This window comes from Colossoma macropomum, unplaced genomic scaffold (assembly GCF_904425465.1).
Source record: "Colossoma macropomum unplaced genomic scaffold, Colossoma_macropomum, whole genome shotgun sequence".
NCBI classification, from domain to species: Eukaryota; Metazoa; Chordata; class Actinopteri; order Characiformes; family Serrasalmidae; genus Colossoma; species Colossoma macropomum.
The window spans coordinates 30,249,498-30,267,830 of NW_023494806.1; the positions used below are offsets into that span (position 1 = coordinate 30,249,498).

Sequence of the window (18,333 nt, forward strand, 5' to 3'; positions counted from 1 at the left end):
GAATGGGCAAAAATTCCCAAAGACACACCTAAGCCTTCCCAACCCCATACTTATGCCTATGGATTTAGAACGGGATGTCATAAAAATCTCCTGTAGGTGTAATGTGTAGATGTCCCAAGACACCACCTTGTCTCAGCTATCCATCTGAGCAGGGCAGTAGCCTTATTCATTCTCGATAGTGTTATCCCTCCTCCTGGACAGGGGGGTAGGCTTAGCCGTAGACCTGAGATCACTCTAACTCATCTTAAATGTACTGTAACTCCATTACTAACAGAGAATGGAGTTCTACTGTTTCACAGCCCAATGCTGGGGGCTTTTACACAACCCCGTTTCCAAAAGGTTGGGATGCTGTGCATAATTTACATAAAAGCAGAATGAATTGACATATATGTAAAACGTAGATTTAATTGAAAATAGTATGAAGACAATATATCAAATGTTAAAACTAAGAATTTTTATTGTTTATTGTAAAATATATGCCCATTTCGAGATTGATGCCAGGAACATGCTCCACAAAAGTTGGGACAGGGGCATGTTTACCACTCTGTTGCATCACCTGTTCTTTTAACAACACTCTCTAAGCGTTTGAGAACTGAGGAGATAATTTGCTGTAGTTCTGAAAGTGAAATGTTTCCCCATTTTGCTTCATATAGGATTTCAGCTGCTCAACAGTTCAGGGTCTACTTTGTCATTTTTCATTTCATAGTGCACCAATTTTTCAGTAGGTGACAGCAGGTCAGTTTAGCACCTGGACTCTTTTACTATATAGCCATGCTGTTGTAATACATGCAGAATGTGGTTTGACAGTGTCTTGTTGCATAAGCAAGGCCTTCCTTGGAAAAGTCATTGTCTGGATGGCCGCATATGTTGCCAAAACCTGTATATATAATTCAGCCCTAATGGTGCCTTTACAGTCATGCAAGTCACCCATGCCATATACACTAATGCACCCCTATACCATCACAGATGCTGGCTTTTGAACTGTGCACTGATAACAAGCCAAAATGTTTTTAGCCTGGAGGACACCGTTTTCATAATTTCCAAAAATATTTTTTATTTGTCTGACCACAAGGACACTTTGTGCTGCCTAAAGATCACGGCCAGCCAATATTGTCCTTCAGCCTTGCATAAAGAAATTTCTCTGGATTCTCTGAATCTTTTAATGATGCGATGTACCATAGAAAATGAAATCCTCAAGTTCTTTGCTATTCTACATGGAAAAACGTTATTCTTGAATTGTTGTCATTCATAGTTTATTATGGTGTAGATATCATATGATGTATTACAAGTAGTGGTGAAGCTGTGTCCCTCCCCACCCATTAACCCCACCCTCAAAACACCTAACCCACCTAAGTGAAGGAACGATAGGTGGTGAAGAAAAGGGAGAGGTGGGAAGAAAAGAAGAAACAAGGGGAAAAAAGAGGACAAAACAGTACTGCGTAACCAAAGACAAAATTCTTGTATGTGCAAACATATTTGGCCAATAAAACCTGAGTTTTTTTTCTGGTAGTAGTTGCCTGATTTTGATTTGAAATAAATACATGCCAGGGTGCAATGACTGGATTTTCTTTCTGGATTTATTTCTACTAAAGAACTTTTTTTTTCATTTATGCCCAACCAATCTAAACTCTGTAGACATTTACTTTTCAATATTTTGTGTTAAAAAAATTAAATTAGATCACTACCTCTGAATATAAAACTGAATCAAACTTGAAAATGTGTGTAATTATACCGAGTGTACATTGTGCAAACACAAACATATTACCATTAAAACATGAACACCAGGCACATATTCAGGCACTCCTTGTTTTACTGTAATGAAAAATATAATGTATCAAGACACGACTGTATCATACTGAATGAAGTTTTACACTTGTGTTTCATTACATGCTTAGTAAAGAAGTAGATAAAAATATACAAAAATATGGAATCTAATGACAATGCAATATGATTATGTACAGTTTGAATGATAATAATTAGCACAAACAACCAGGAGATTATGTAATTATTGAGAGAGGTACAGTCTAGACAAGGGATTCTTTGACCATTAAAAACATTCCTGAATATAACATAATATAACATAAATAAAATAATAAAAATGTAAATAATAAATTCAAAATAAATGAACTAAAAATAAAATAATACATGAAATAAAACGTATTCCTAAATCAAAGTTATTCTGACACACAGATATAAGGCCCATTGTTCTTTCAGGTTTTAGGAAATTTATACAACTAGACAACAAGTTCCCAGTCACAGTACTGCAGATCCTATACACAATTTTATGCTTTCCTTTTTCTAGCAAACCTCATTCAAAAAAATAGTCGGAGCATGTGGTCACCAGGAGTGGAACTGAAAGCATCTGAACCAGACCATCAAGCTCCCAAACGGCTCCCACACACTACAACCTCCTCTAAACAGACCTCAAACACCCACCATAGACACCCCTGCCAGTTCTTAATCTACCAGCCATTGACCAGGATCCCCCATCCACACATTAACAGTTTTAATGAAGTACTAAATATTGTTCTAGATCAAACTGTGATTTTTTTTCATCACATTTATCCATATAATTATACTCACCTTGCATAATATCAGCATATATCAGTCAATATTTCTACACCTATTACAAATACACAATTAATATCGGAGACTTCTTTATGCACATTTACATTTCTGAGATATTGGTTGGTAAGATTTTCTTCATGTGTTCATCAACTGACAATACAACAGATAAAGTAATTAATGACTCATCTTTACAGTTTGTTTGACAATGAAAGGATTGTCTTGATATAATTATATAAAAAAATATATCATTCTGGCACAACAGCTCACATTATTCATAGCTCTGGTTTGAATGAAGCTGCTTCTGTGTTGTCTAATCTCATTTAAAACCCATCAGATCTTACTTTCAGACTCAAATGTGTCTCCAGCTGTTTGTCTCAGAGTGAATGAAGAACAGTGAGTGTTAAAGTGTCGGACAGTTTCCTACCTTCAACAGTTCAGCTCTTGTTTCTGCTCCCCCATCAACACTGTATGAGCGCGGAGGCGTGGACTGCTGACCACAACACAATCTTCTGCTTCTCCGCTTTAGTGCAGTTGGAGAATAGTTATAGTTATAAAATTAGAGCCACCACCTGGCCTGAACCTGGGACTTTTTAGTAAATTAGATATTTAGATGATGTAAAAATGCATGGGCTTTTATGTAGTGAGTAGTAAAACATCAGAAAAAAGGATAATTTATATATAAAAGCATACATATCTACAACTGCTCATTATCAATCCCGGGAGAGATAAATGACCACAACTGGACTCCTGATTAGTGTTCATACACCCTCCTGATTCACTTATCATATTATAACCATTAAAACTATTGCATTTTCAGGTTGGAATTCATGGAGAGAGATTTAATCGTCAAATTTTTCGTTATATATGTTCTTCAAACGCTGTTTAATAGCTACTAAACAGGTCCTGCTCAACCCCTCCGATTTCCAGCCCAAAGTCCTTGCGCCTGTTTCCGTGATCGCGTAATTTCAGTGTGAAGCCGCTTCAGGCCAGGTGATGGCGCTAAATCTGTAACTATAACTTTCTCCAACTGCACTAAAGCGGAGAAGCAGAAGGTTGTGTTGTGGTCAGCAGTCCACGCCTCCGCGCTCATACAGTGTTGATGGAGGAGCAGAAACAAGAGCTGAACTGTTGAAGGTAAGAAGCTGTCCGACACTTTAACACTCACTGTTCTTCATTCACTCTGAGACAAACAGCTGGAGACACATTTGATAGTATTTCATGGGTTTAAATTAGATTAGACAACACAGAAGCAGCTTCATTCAAACTTGGCTGAGTAATGTGAGCTGCTGGGCCAGAATATATGGTTGTTTTTCCCGGTTTATGTATGATTTACACTATAAACAGGCCACATTGTTCTATGTTAATAATGCTCTTCTCTAGTAGATTAAAATGCTGTTTTGCGCTTTAACGCTGGCTTTGCATAGTTAGTTCTGAAGACGTGTCTCTTTAAACAAGCTTTGTGATAACCTAGATTGCTAGACTGGACTTCTGCTCAGGGGATTGTGGGAGGAGCAGTGGGCTGAACAGGCAATGAGAGGGAAAATCTTTTGACATATTTAAATTATATATATATATATATATATATATATATAGATATATATATATATATATATATATATAAGAAACATAACAGAATATTTACATGAGGAAAACTGGCAACCAATAACACAGAGGAACAGTGTGAAAAAAAACTCAGTGTCCTTATCAAATGTATTCAGTACTGTTTTATAATGGAATACCTGACTGAATTCATTTAGGGCAGTGTATTCAGTATTCATCCATCACTACTTTTATTATTTGCCCAATACGAGTGCTAATGTCATCGAGTCAGCTTCATTATTTATTGTATTGTTGGTGTAAAAAAAAAAAAACACTCCCCAGCTGGCATTTCAACGTTTATTCACGGTTGAATCAACGTCACAGATCATGGTTGAAACAACGTTGGATTATGTTTCGATTTTGAAAGATGAATCAACGTTGATATCGCGACGTTGTTTCAACGTTACCTTTCAACGTTGAGGCTCCCAGATAGCAAAAATCAGTGGGCCCACATCCCGGCTGAATACTGCATACCGATCTTATACCTCGTTTGCCGAGACTTTGGTTTGTATCTCCGCCCAATTCTGGCCTAAATGCTCGGTTCATATCCGGATACGTTGTGCTATTAACACTCCCAGCTAGCAAAATATACTCAATTTACTTCCATACAGTTTCTGCATAAACCTAAATCTCTATAATTACATGTACCTCAACCAAAAGCATAACATTTGCTAAGATGTAGACTAACATTCACTTTTATTCTGAAATAGCGTAACAGAATCCAGACAACAATAAAAAGAAAACCAACTGACCCAATAGCCAATGAACACAGTAAAGCACAGGCAAACACAGCTGAACAATCAATAGTTTGTCACAGTTTTAATGTGCATCGTCATCTATGAAGTTAGTACGCACTGTATCATGACTTGTAAAGTAACACATCCTTAAAGCTCACCTGTTTTCACCTGTAAGCATGCATGAATTTCAATGACAACACTAGAAATGATTTGGAAACAACTGCTTTAATTGTCCTACATAAATATACAGTACATGCCTACAACACTAACAAAATGGAAGTCAGTACATAAACAGTTAACATATACCAATAAACGTGTTAAAGAAAAATACACACGAAACTGAAGTGTGCAGCACACCACTGTGCTTTATTTTATACACACACACACACACTATCATTTACAGCTACCTTGTATTCACTCATTTTCCATTTAATCAGGTTCACCAATAGGTGAGTACTTTGTAGCTCTGCAATTAGAGACTGTAGTCCATCTGTTTCTCTGCACACTTTGTTAGCCCCCTTTTACCCTGTTCTTCAGTGGTTAGGACCCCCATGGACCCTCACAGAGCAGATACTATTTGGGTGGTGGATCATTCTCAGCACTGAAGTAACACTGATGTTAGTGTGTGTTGCGCTGGTCTGAGTGGATCAGACACAGTGCTGCTGGAGTTTTTAAAAACCTCAGTGTCTCCGCTAGACAGACAATAGTCCACTAACCAAAAATGTTGAGCCAACAGCGTCCAGCCAACAGCGTCCTGTGACCACTGATGAAGGACTAGAGGATGACCAACACAAACTGTGCAGCAGCAGATGAGCTATCATCTCTGACTTTACATCTACAAGGACTAGCAGAAGTAGAAGTGTCTAATAGAGTGGACAGTGTTTAACTCCAGCAGCACTGCTGTGTCTGATTTACTCACACCAGAACAACACACACTAACACACCACCATCATGTCCGTGTTACTGCAGTGCTGAGAATGATCCACCACCCAAAAAATAAATGTCCTGGGGGGTCCTATGGGGTCTTGACCATTGAAGAACAGGGAACAAATTCCAGATGGAGGGCAGGAAGTGTAAAGCGGAAAACAAGATGGAGGCAAGCCCATACTATGCTAATTTAGACTATGTTACGAGAGAAATGTTGGACAGATGTTCCTTATGTTTTCAAAAGGAGTGTTTTTTTTCCCCAACTGAACTGAAAGACTTCCCTGCTATTGAGGCAGCAGATATCAGCAACTTGTTTGTTCACCCATCTAGTGTTTAACTGTTAACCCTGATTTAAGTGTAAGTGGTGTTGCTTGTACCTTTTAAATATATCACCTGTGCACAGATGAACTGTGCAAAACATATTTTTTGCTGGTGTTTTTCTTGTATTTTCCCCCCAATGAACAAGCTTTGGGACCTGATAAAAGAACCTTGTAGTTTCTCAGTTAGAACTAATTTAGCAACCATAAACAACGTAAACCATAGGCATTTCAAGAACCTGTGACAGTGCCTTCTATGAAAATCACTTCCTGCCCTCCAGTATGTGCCACAGCAACGCAGTGATGTAATGTAATTTGCAAACAAGCTTAAGTAAGGTGTACATAAAGTGGTCAGTGAATGTATATATAGAGCATGTGTGGAAGAGAGAGAGAGAGAGGCAGACAGAATATGAACATCTGACCCCTACCCAATAATGTTAAATGTACTCGGCTCTTAACAGACGTGGAGGTCTCTGGTCGATTTCTTTGTCACCTGCTGCGTGACTGTTACTGTGGATTCTTCATAGCTGCATCTAAAATAAAGAAAAAAAGTCAGCAAGATCAGTAAAACCCTCACCAGATAGCAGACAGCAGGCATTACGAGAAATAAATCTACAAAGAAACATGAAAAAAGCAGTTGTGGGTGCAACAGCATAGAAGAAGGAGTGGGTTTCTGTAAATAACGATGTGCTGGTTTTCGCAATGACACTTAATATTCAAAGTCCTATTGCATTTAAATTAATATAGATTGCATTATGATTTCCAATTCACAACTTAAAAAAAAAAGTACTTTTGTACTTTAACTCAAGTTTAAAAACAAATAAAATATTTGTACTTTAAGAATTTCTACTTTTACTCAGGTTCAGAAGTTTTGTACTTTGCTCACTCCTGCTGAGAAGGCTGGCTTCCGTAGCTTAAAACAGGGCGGGTTAATAGGGAGTGTAGAAGTAAAAGAGGAAAAAGACACTGAAACAGGACTTTAAAAAAAATTAAGTTAACGTTGTTTCCATACCTGAAAGATGCTGCTGGTGTACGAAGGACGCGCAGGTGACTGCAACAAGAGAACAAGGAGATTTCAGAAACATCACTCTGAATAACCTCCGGTCAGTGACGCAGTGATTTCTTGTACAAGCATTAAATGGTTTTATTCCACTTACCATACACAAATTAATATTCTCATAAAGTGGATGCTCAAACTTCAGTTTATACAACAGATACTGAATTTCCAAAAGCTGAACACTGACCTAACGTTAATCGCTTTAGATATTCAAATTCAAGCAAGTAAAACTATTGGACAGAAAGTAACCAATTTATAGCTCAGCTCAGTTAGGATAACCTATCCAGTTAGGATAATAAATTTCTACCAATTCAAAATTCCTGAATAATTCAGTCCAATGTAAACATGTAAATGATGTAAACATGTGGCTGCAGAGTCATTCAGAGTGGTTTGATATAAAATGGTTTATTGTAAATAAGTGTATTGTTTCTTTACAGTGGTGATAGGAACCAGGGGTCACCATGACAACAACACAAATATAGACACATTATTTACTATCTGAAACCACCAGTGAACACATGTGTTTTTGTGTAATGGTGGGAAAAATAGTCTGGAAAAAAAGAGCTTTCTCTGGAGACTGTATTGCCCTGCATGCACCCCTCCAGCATTAATGAATTAAAAGAAAAAAAACAGCAAGTTAAATTTTTAATCACAAAACTACCATAAAACAAAGGTTCAGGCATCACACAGTATATATCTAACCATTTCATATAGTAACTTTCTAAGAGAGAGTTTTCAGAGGCAGTGAATTCTTCGGACATCTGGTTCCACTTTGAACATTTTCTCAATCGTAGGTTTCACTACAGCAGGGCATTTCACGCCAAACCACTGTGAATGACTGGAAACACCGCAACCATTTAATTGTGCAGAATTTTTGAAAATCAGTGGGGTTCTCCTTTAAGTTTTAACTCCGGCTCCAGTCACTCTCGTCTGAGTGAAGAATCAGACCTGGTCTGGGCTTTGAAGCCGTTACCTGCTAACTAGCAAACTAACAGCCCCACACACCACAAACCCTGATTAGTTTCTGCTTATCGGACACCAGCACCGTCCACTCGACTTCACTCGCTCAAATTTGAGTCATTTTCCTTGAAATTCGTCGGAGTTTAGCACAAGTTAGCCGGAACCGAACCGGACTTCCAGCAGAGCTGTTAGACAGCCTGCTAACGTTAGCTAACCTTGAGCTAACTTAGACAGCAACTCAGTTTATTAGCTATACTTAGAGCATGAATTCGACAACGTCGCTCCAAATTTAAAATAATAATTAGAACAATTACCTTTTAACTGCCTTCATAAACGAGAGAAACAGTCAGAGGTGACTAGCCTAGCTATCCCACCATAGCAGACCACCGGCTAACTTAGCAAGTGACGCTAATGTTTGATTTACTGTATAAAGAGTTGAACATTATCAGATTTTAGGATTAAATCTAAGTAAGTGTTCGATTAAAACTGCTGGCACGTCAAATAAACCAAGTATTACTCACCAAACGCGCTTTGAAGCCTCCGAAGTTTCCAGAATCCGCTCTGAACGCTTTTCCCGCTCAGCTGAACGTTGGTGAATCGCGCGCGTCGCTGCAGCGCAGGCGCACTCGGGCAGCCTCGAAACGGGTGTAGTCAGCCCGCCTCAGTACGGGCGCTAATTGTCAGTTTACGTAGCTCTTCATGCTGTTTCAATGGGCGGCAAACAAGTTTTTCTCCGCAAACTTACCTGTTACTATTATTGTTTCTGTTGTTTGCTATTTTTAACATATACATTTATAGTTTTTAAGTGCTCTTATGATCAAAATATAAAAAATGGCAATAAATTAACAATAATAATGATCATATTTGTAAAGCAAGATGATTAAGACATTATGTTGATTTAAAGTTGAAATTTCAACGTTGATTTATGAGTATTTTGTTAACCATTTCACAACTATTTAACATTAACGGTTGTTTCAATGTTTTTTCAACGTTGAAACAACAACTGACATTATTTCAACCACATTTCAACGTTGAAGGTCGGTCATGTGCCAGCTGGGTCATTGTCATGGAAACTGTAAAGATAAGCCCCTTATGACTTTCCCTGCTCCACTGTCAGTTTGAAATAAGATCTAAAGCAGATCTTACCAACTCATAAAAAAACAATGTGCAAAAAGAGCCCAGATTAGACATGTAGCTGCAATAAATGTAAAAATATTGACTGATATATGCTGATATTATCCAAAGCAGCTATAATTGTATAATTATATGTACAAATGTGGTGAGAAGATATTGGTTTATTCTAGAAAAATATGAAGTGATCAGTGTTTGGTAGATTAACAGCTGGCAGGAGTGTCTATGCTGGGGGTGGGTTTTTGCTGTAGGAATCATCATTTGTGATGTTTTTGAGAAATTAACCATTTTATTACCTCTGGTGCCACTTAGCCCCCCATCAATGTGTAAAAATGCAAAATGGTCTATTTGGTTTGTGCTCATTTGTGCTGTTAAAAATAAATATTTGTGCTATTTTAATTTTCAAGTTGTTAAGCAATAAGATTTGACGTGTGATGTCACCCAGCCCCCCCATTAATGTCCAAATCATGCCAAAATGGCCACGTTCATTTGTGCTGGTTTGTGCTGCTAAAAATATTTTGTGCTGTTTTACTTTGTAAGTTATTATCCTGAAGATCTGAGACATGTGCTTTTTTTGACTCCTGAACCAGTATCCATGATTACAAGTTATCTACCTTTTTAAGCTTTAATTATTCAGCTTTATAGTAGCATTGTGTAGAAGTCAAGAGGTGACTAAGAGTAATGATTAAAAATTAGTATTTCACTGTTTAAAAGCACATTTTTGAAACGAATCAAGCAACAGTGTTATTGTAAGAGCATTTTTTGAGGAACACAAGCATTTATTTCAGTGTTTTGATGGCTCATGTGTACTAATGTTATTTTTTGACTTGTTAAGATGCTTACCAAATGTCAAAGAAGAATTTATCGGAACCACCAAGAACACAATAGAATTTAAAAGTGACCTATGTGGGGTTAATCAAGAATTTTCATTAAAAAAAAAAAAGAAGATTAAACTTCAATTTATTTCTTCAATTTATTTCTTACAAACATGCAAAATTTCAAAGCTGTGCTCCGATTACTTTTTGAACACCAAAATGAAAAGAACACAGTAACATTAATAGTCTCTCGTTGTTGCCTTAGTAGCAATCATTTTTACTGATTTGGATTGCTCGGATACTTACTGAAATATTTTACTGTAATAAATGTACACTTTTATGTATTTGGTTAGTGCTTTATACAATTTTAAGTTTCTATCTAGGCCTCCATATACCAAGAAGGCAAGCTTCACTCCTGATGTGTGCCATTTCAACACTGTCAGTAACTCACTACAGATGTTTTTTATAAATGTTGTGTAAATGTAATACATTTGTATGAATATTTTAATCAAAATTTTTTAGCCCCTTTTTGAGCTCCATTTTTCTTACAAACATCACTATTAACTGTAAGGGCTTTTAAAATGATATTTGATTTGTTATCTTAAAAGGTACTTTGAAGTGTTTAAGTTACTATTTTTGCAGTGTATACTGTCTAAAGCTCAAAGCACTTTATTTTTTATAATGTTCTAATGTTCAATTAATGTAAGTTGTGAGTAAGAGTTGTATTCTTATAATTTTTCACGTTACAAACACCAGATTTATGGGAAATAAATATTGGCCCCCACTATTGGTTATCGGTGTCCCGAATTATTAATAATCAGTATCGCATCAGCCCTGAAAAAAAAAATATTGGTCCAATTCAATGGTCAACCATTAAATAATGCAGACAAATTGAAAAATTTATGGAATTCCCCCTTAATGACATCTCGTTAACAATCTACAGAATATTGAAAGGTAATTCCTCATCCCACACTCTCTCTGTAAAAACACTAGAAACACATATAAAATTTATTTACCCATGTCATGGTTATAGTGTGTAAAAAGGTGTAACACTTTCTCCCACATACAGCAAATCTTTTTTCCCTCTCAATTACACAACACGTAAAATCCCATAAATCCATATGAATGTATATACTTTTGTATTCTGCTTGTTCACCTCTTATGTGTTCTCATCTCTCTGTTAGATAAAGAAAAGTAAAATAAAGGAAAGGAGGGGAATGGTGGTGTTGCAGATATTGGTTTGGGTTTGAAAAACAAAACACACAAAAAAAAAAAATAGTGAGCCAGCTGGCTAACTTACGTCTACTAAATGCTAACTTAGCTAACTTTGACATTCAATTTCTAATATTCTCCCAAGATGGACAGAATGACTGATCAATGATCTGTGTTTTCTTGAACACAGCTTTTAGTTAGATCGTTTTCTTTTTTGTAGAGACTATAATTTAGCTAGTTAGCTACCTAACTATCTAAGATTAACAATTGCTGCTAAATAATTGCTTCTTGGATGAAAAAATATAAAAATTTAAAAGTATATTTTAAATTAGTTGGTAGTATTAATAAATTGTTTAAAAGCTCTGACTGCTCATTTAACCTGGCTTTATAGCCAAACTGCTGAGACCTCTGAACAGCTTATTGCTGACCTTGTGGACTTCTGTAAAAATGAATTTTGATTGGCTGTCCCACAACCCCTTAGTATGAGATTATCATATTACTGTGGGATTATCATTCCGAAACATTTTACTTTTTAATAATACAAACTCTACAATACTTGTTAAAAAAAAACACCACATCAACACTTAGCAATTTCATCAGTTTTGATGAAAATGTCAGCTAGAACCTTCTAGAAATTCTAAGGCCAAGATTTATTGCTGAAGGGCACCTCCATGCAGCTAGTGATGAAACATGGTAAACCACAGTGAAATTCCACATGGTTACTATTAACATTTCAAACTTTATCATTAAAATTGCACTTTGAAAAACTCATGTCCAGCATCAACCAAAGTTAGCAACAATCTCCCAGACACAGACGCACAGGGGCAGCATGCAATGTGGGTTTGTTTTATGTCAATGTAAACATTGTGGAAGCCAATCACAGTACTCCGGATATTTTTCATTTTTTTAAGAGGACTTAGTCTGAAGTGTGCTTACATTTTGGGTTTTATAAGAGTGCAGAGGTTACCAATTATTTCCACCTTTTCAGTCAATGGTGATTGTAGCCAGAGTTAAAATTTTGTTTTGTTTTTTTTTAGACCACAATACTTGATTACAAAAATGACTGATTTATCTAAGCATTATTTGTATGCTTCAGACATTTGTGATGAGATGATAGTTAATATTACCTTCTGATAATCTTTCCATGTAGACAATCTTTGTGCAGCAACACTGCACAGTAGGCCAGTGCATCACTGTTTCTGTGCCAGCCAGCTCTTCCTGCTTTAACGGTGAGGTAGGGGTTTTGCTTTGCATACCTGGCCAGTCTACAGGCCAGTCAACAGTTGTTCTTTAATTTCTTAAAGCCATTTCAGACAGTAAAATGTGTAAGCAGGAAGTATTTAGATATACTTTATATGCTTCTTTTGCTTTGTAAGAGTCAGTTATCGTTAGTTTCAGATTCTCAGTAAGCTACTTGTATGCGCCCATGACTGTGAACTGCAAATACCTTAAGAGGTTTGAAGGATCACTTAATTTATTATGCTCTGAAATTGTCTATACATGAATTGAATTAAGGCTTAGTGAATCAATTATGCTCTGAGACATTACCAAAAAATGTATGTAGCAAAATATAACAACCTTTTAAAGCTAAGGGTCCAGTAATATTCAGTGGAAAAATGGACATAGAGTAAAATGTATAGAGTTTGTAGTCATTTTCTTAACCACAGGACGTGATGGTGGCTGTGTTTGAATAATCCAAGTCATTTTTGCCATGGAGAAATCCAGCTTAGACACAGATTTTCCAACATGACAACACGATTTCAGTGTTCTATATGTCTGTTTAAGGAGTTTGATTAATTGGAAGATCTGGAAGTTCTTCTTTCTTTACACTTTCCTGACAGTTGATGTAAGTGGAGCGTTCGTGATTTGGATCAGACTCCTTTGATTGCCCAGTCATTTTAGATTTTCTTTTTTTTTTTTTTCTTCCAGAAATGAATGACGTCTTCTACTGCCCTTCCCGACTCATTTTAAATCAGGACATTGCAACAAGAGGAATGTTAAGCTGTTGACAAATATAGGAATATGGCACCCAGAAGACGTTCCGGTACTCAGCAAACATCATCTGAGGCGCTCCACATGAGCACATCTCACAGACAAACACAGAAACACAGCAAGGAGAGAACTCACTACTGCTTAGAGTGTGGAAGGAGTTTTACTCAGCAGAGTCATCTCGGTATACACCAGCGCATTCACACAGGAGAGAAGCCGTATCACTGCTCAGAGTGTGGGAAGAGGTTTAGTCAGCAGAGTAATTTCCATCGACACCAGCTCATTCACACAGGAGAGAAGCTTTATCACTGCTCAGAATGTGGGAGGAGTTTTAATCAACACAGTAATCTCAAAAAACACCAGCGCATTCACACAGGAGAGAAGCCATATCACTGCTCAGAATGTGGAAAGAGTTTTAATCATCAGAGTAATCTCCAAAAACACCAGCGCATTCACACAGGAGAGAATCTGTATTACTGCTCAGAGTGTGGGAAGAGTTTTAATCAACAGATTAATCTCCAGATACACCAGCGCATTCACACAGGAGTTAAACCATATCACTGCTCAGAGTGTGGGAAGAATTTTAATCATCAGAGTAATCTCCAACAACATCAGCGCACTCACAGAGAAGAGAAGCCGTATCACTGCTCAGAGTGTGGGAAGAGTTTTAATCGTCATAATAATCTCAAGCAACATCAGCGCATTCACACAGCAGAGAAGCCGTATCGCTGCTCAGAGTGTGGGAGGAGTTTTAATCATCAGAGTAATCTCCAAAAACACCAGCGCATTCACACAGCAGAGAAGCCGTATCGCTGCTCAGAGTGTGGGAAGAGTTTTAATCATCAGAGTAATCTCCAAAAACACCAGCGCATTCACACAGGAGAGAAGCCGTATTACTGCTCAGAGTGTGGGAAGAGTTTCAAGCATTCAAGGACTGTGACAACACACAAGTGCACTAAGGGCAGTGGTAGAAGTGGGCAGCAATGAATGTAATCTTAACACATTTCGGGAGTAAAAGTCTGCAGGGATTGGTGCTTCCAGCCCAGATTTCAAAAATCCAGAGAACTGTTTTCAGAGAGGAAATCTATCATTTGTTGTTTTATGTTGTTTCTAATGCATGAGCTTAAAATGAAAAAGAATTTCTTTACTAATGTTCGTAATATGTTGAAAGCAGTCAAAAGGTTCCCCATTGAATATGTTGTTTACTTTCTAATTTCATATGTCTAAGTTAGTATAGTGTTCCAGTTGCAATGATGAATGTTTCGACAAATATTTGATGTGCACTTCGCTCCTGAAGTCTATCTCTTGCTACTTTGATTCTTACACATTGTTTAATGAAAATAGTGAAAATACCACATTGTCTTCCCTTTTAACCTTAAGGAGATGTTGTCTGTATGCTGTATAATCGGAGTGTTGTTGTTGAAGACTGCAACAGTTAAGTTTTTAAGCATAAAGTTGCATACAGGCCTGTCTACAACTCCACAACTAAAACAACTGTTTTCAGACACTTTGAGGACTGTTGATGTTCTTTGTGTTGCTTAGAGAGTGATTATTTCCTTGAGAAGGGTGCTGCAATATGAGATCTGCAATCCTACCAGACGTGGTGGTGGCTGATGGTACAGGAGTTGGAACTAGATGAAAAGTGACCTTTTGGGGACCTTTGAGGCCTTGGGTCTGACTGAGAATGACTATTGCTTATGTCTTTAGAATGTGCATGAGGGACATTTATGGGACTGAACCTCTCCAATGACACTGTGTTTTGTTCCTGAACCAATCCAAGTGTGAATTACAATAGTTTTGATATGTAATTACAAATTCTGTATGCAGATTGTATAATTTGCATTTAATTTTCAACAGGTATAACAACTTAAACCATGTCTGTGTGTTAGGTGGGAGAGACGACTGTGGGTGCTCTCAACCTCCACCACGCTCTTCGTTCTTTCTATCTCTCTTTTGCTCTCTCTCACTCTCTGTTTTAGCCTGCTCATTTCTTTATTAAGCTTTTGTTTACTTAAGCCTTTACAGGTGAGGTTATATGTATTTTTCTCAGTGTGGTAACCTGTTGAGATTACATTTTTCAATTTTAATCTATTTTTTTTATGTTCCTGTAATCCTACAATACATTTTTTGTATTAAATCTTTCAATCTGTTCTCTCCTTGAAATTCAGTGTTGTGTTATATTGCATTACAGAAATTATGAATGAGTTTTTTGCATACATTTCTGAATTTTGATTTTATTCATGCTATGGTAAATTACCCAACATTTGCTTTACCTTGCAGTTGTCTTTGACAACAACTGGCTGGCAATTCAGCCTTTTAAAGTATTCCACCATGCTATATATCCTAATAGACACAGCCTTCTTTTTTCGTTGTCGTTCTAAAACATCAAATACTTCAGAATCACTTTATTTCATTACACCTGCAATGAATCTGTCATAGTGAGTGCACACATGTAACATACTAAAAAGACCAGGCGAGTACACAGATGATGAGAAATATTTCAAAGGAAAAGAAGTAATACAATAAATGCGTTGAACAGATGTCGATATGTAATATGTAAATATATACCTATGTGCAGAGTCTGAGAAGGTGAACTGTTATTTACAGTAAAATATATCATTATATAAACATTTGTACAGCAATATAAATAAGCATTGTGGTTCAAAGGAGTTATACAGTAAAAAAGGTTTGTCGGTTCCCCTTCTGCCCCCCAGAAAATACAGATCAACAACCCAGGGATGCAACTAAAAGTGACATAAGTAGCATGTGTGAAAGAGCACAACGTTTCCATGTTGTCCATAGCTTAATTTTCTGTGCAACGCATTCCAAAAAAAATCCATAAATACAGCAAGTACAACCATTCCAACAAAGAAGAATGATGTAGTATGCCAGGGCAGCCAAAACATTTAGGTCATCACCAAACTCGCCAATCCATCTTCCACCCTTTTGCCAGAAAATGGTTGATAACTTCATTAAATGTCCTTATCAGTCCTTATCAGTTCATTAAACAAATTCTCCTCGATCGTGATGAGTGCCAGGGACGACAGTCTTGACTTTTCCTGTTGGGTTTCTTGCATAGCTTTTTTGATCCTCTTCAGAGCCGAGAAGCTGGGATCATGACAACATGCAAGAGAGTAGAGTCTAGGGAGGCTGCAGTAAGTAAGTTCATTTTCATAAAATCGAGGATGTCACTGGGATTCTTTCCTGCGAAATCTGCCATGGAGTTCAAGACTGTGTTAGGTCTTCAGTCGTGTCGTGTCAAAAAGTTCCCCCTTAAGCTTTGGATAAGGATGCAAATGCGGCTGCAGGGAATGTTTTCTGATGAGAACCGAAATGCTTTTTCTGTCTGTGTCTGCCTTTTTTTTATCTTTCCTCGTGTGTCTTGTTACATGTGCTTTAGGCCATTGCATGTGTGTTTTTAGCCCTGGTTTTGTGCTTTGTATTTGTTTGTTTTTTTGTTCTCACAGGCCACGTTTTGGTTATTTCTCATTTGGTAACCAGTTTACTTTGTGCCCCTTTGTCTGTTTTCTTTTTGCCAAAGTATTTTGTCATTTCTGTTCCTTGTTTGTTTAGTCACTTTTGTAGTTTCTTTTCCTTCAACGTTTTTCAGTAAATCAAAGGACTTGCACGTGCATTCTGCCTCTTCATCTCTCTCAACGTTGTGCTGTCAGTTTAATTCTGGCGCTCTAGAGGCTAACCGCTGTGCCGTTTAAGGTGGAACGGAAAATGTGGATAAGAAGCTGGCGAGAAGCCAGCTTAAGTTTCACTGGTGACCTTGATATGCAGTAACATTATGGATGTAACAAGGTTTTTGAAAAGGGAGAGAGGAGAAAATGCTGAAGAGCTTGCGAGGATCAGATTCTTATGCTTCTAGTTTCTCTCTGTAGGGTGACATTGCAGCAAATATTTCAAGGGAGAACTTCGAAAGGAGTAGTAGGAGCAAAGATCAGAGTCAAGCTGGGATGTCCTCCACCTTCTCTCAGCCTTTCTTAGTATTCTCCAGGTGCTGAGCAGGACATTTGTCTGTCAGGGGTAGGCGGAGAAGATCCCTGGAGGGGAGGGAACACAGATGGTTGATTGCAGATGAAGGTGAAGAAAGGAAAACATCTGTAGATGCAAACAGAGAGAGAGAAGTGCGTCAGGGTGGGGAAGGGTAGTTAGGGTGGTTGAAGCAAGAGACAAGGGAAGAATGGGGTGCATGATGCGCTATGGGAAGGAAGAACACAACGGGGTGATGGACAGGAAGAGAAAAGGAGAGAGAGTGTGAAAGATACAAAGTAATCATGTGAGCAGTGAAGGGGGGTGGGTCTGCTGAAGATCACGTCCAGAATTTTGACTGCTTTGTGTGTCGGAGGAGACTGGTTGAGAGTGAGATCAAAGGATGACAGTGTTGGGAAGCAGAATGACTGCAGCTTGTCTGGTTAGAAGGTTGAAGTCACTGCAGGGAACGTGTGGAGTTCCATCCATTGAGAAGAGACTCAGAAGTTTGTCTCGCTCATCTATGAAGTTGTCTAGAGGACAAAGAATATGATAAATAATACTTATACGAAGTTTATTGTGGTAAGATACAGTAAGAGCATGGTACTCAATAGGGGAAGCTGAAGGATGAGAAAACAAGAACGCAGTGAAACATCATTTTCTAGACAGAAACAAACCTGTGCCACCACCCAGGCCGTCTGTTTCAGAGAATGGGAGATGTTAAAAGCAGAGGATAGAGCCGCTGACTTCTCAGGGGCGTGATCCAAGTCTCTGTCAAAAGTAGGAAGTGCTGCAAATGGAGGGTACTGTAATGCTGAGATGAGGTCTGCTTTCTGGGCTGCAGATTGGCAAATCTAGAGCCCACATGACACCCTGGTCTGTGACTGTGACAAGTGTCACTGCTTACTCCAAACACATGCATGCACATGCAGCCAATATAACACCAATGATTAACTGCCATATTTGTACACTTAAACACCCATAGAAAACAAAAAATATTATATTAAAAATTATGGAAATCACTATCATTAAGATATTAGTAA

General features: G+C 37.7%; 1 protein-coding gene across 1 annotated transcript in view; it reads left to right on the top strand.

Moving 5' to 3' along the window:
* LOC118827381 (zinc finger protein 883-like) overlaps window positions 1-15,033 on the top strand; it is a 53,108-nt gene extending 38,075 nt beyond the window's left edge. The window contains exon 6 of the mRNA XM_036598722.1: window positions 13,487-15,033. Within this exon, the coding sequence (XP_036454615.1) occupies window positions 13,487-14,299 (813 nt within the window). The 3' untranslated portion in view covers window positions 14,300-15,033. The remainder of the gene's footprint in view (window positions 1-13,486) is intronic.
* Window positions 15,034-18,333: the final 3,300 nt, after the last annotated feature.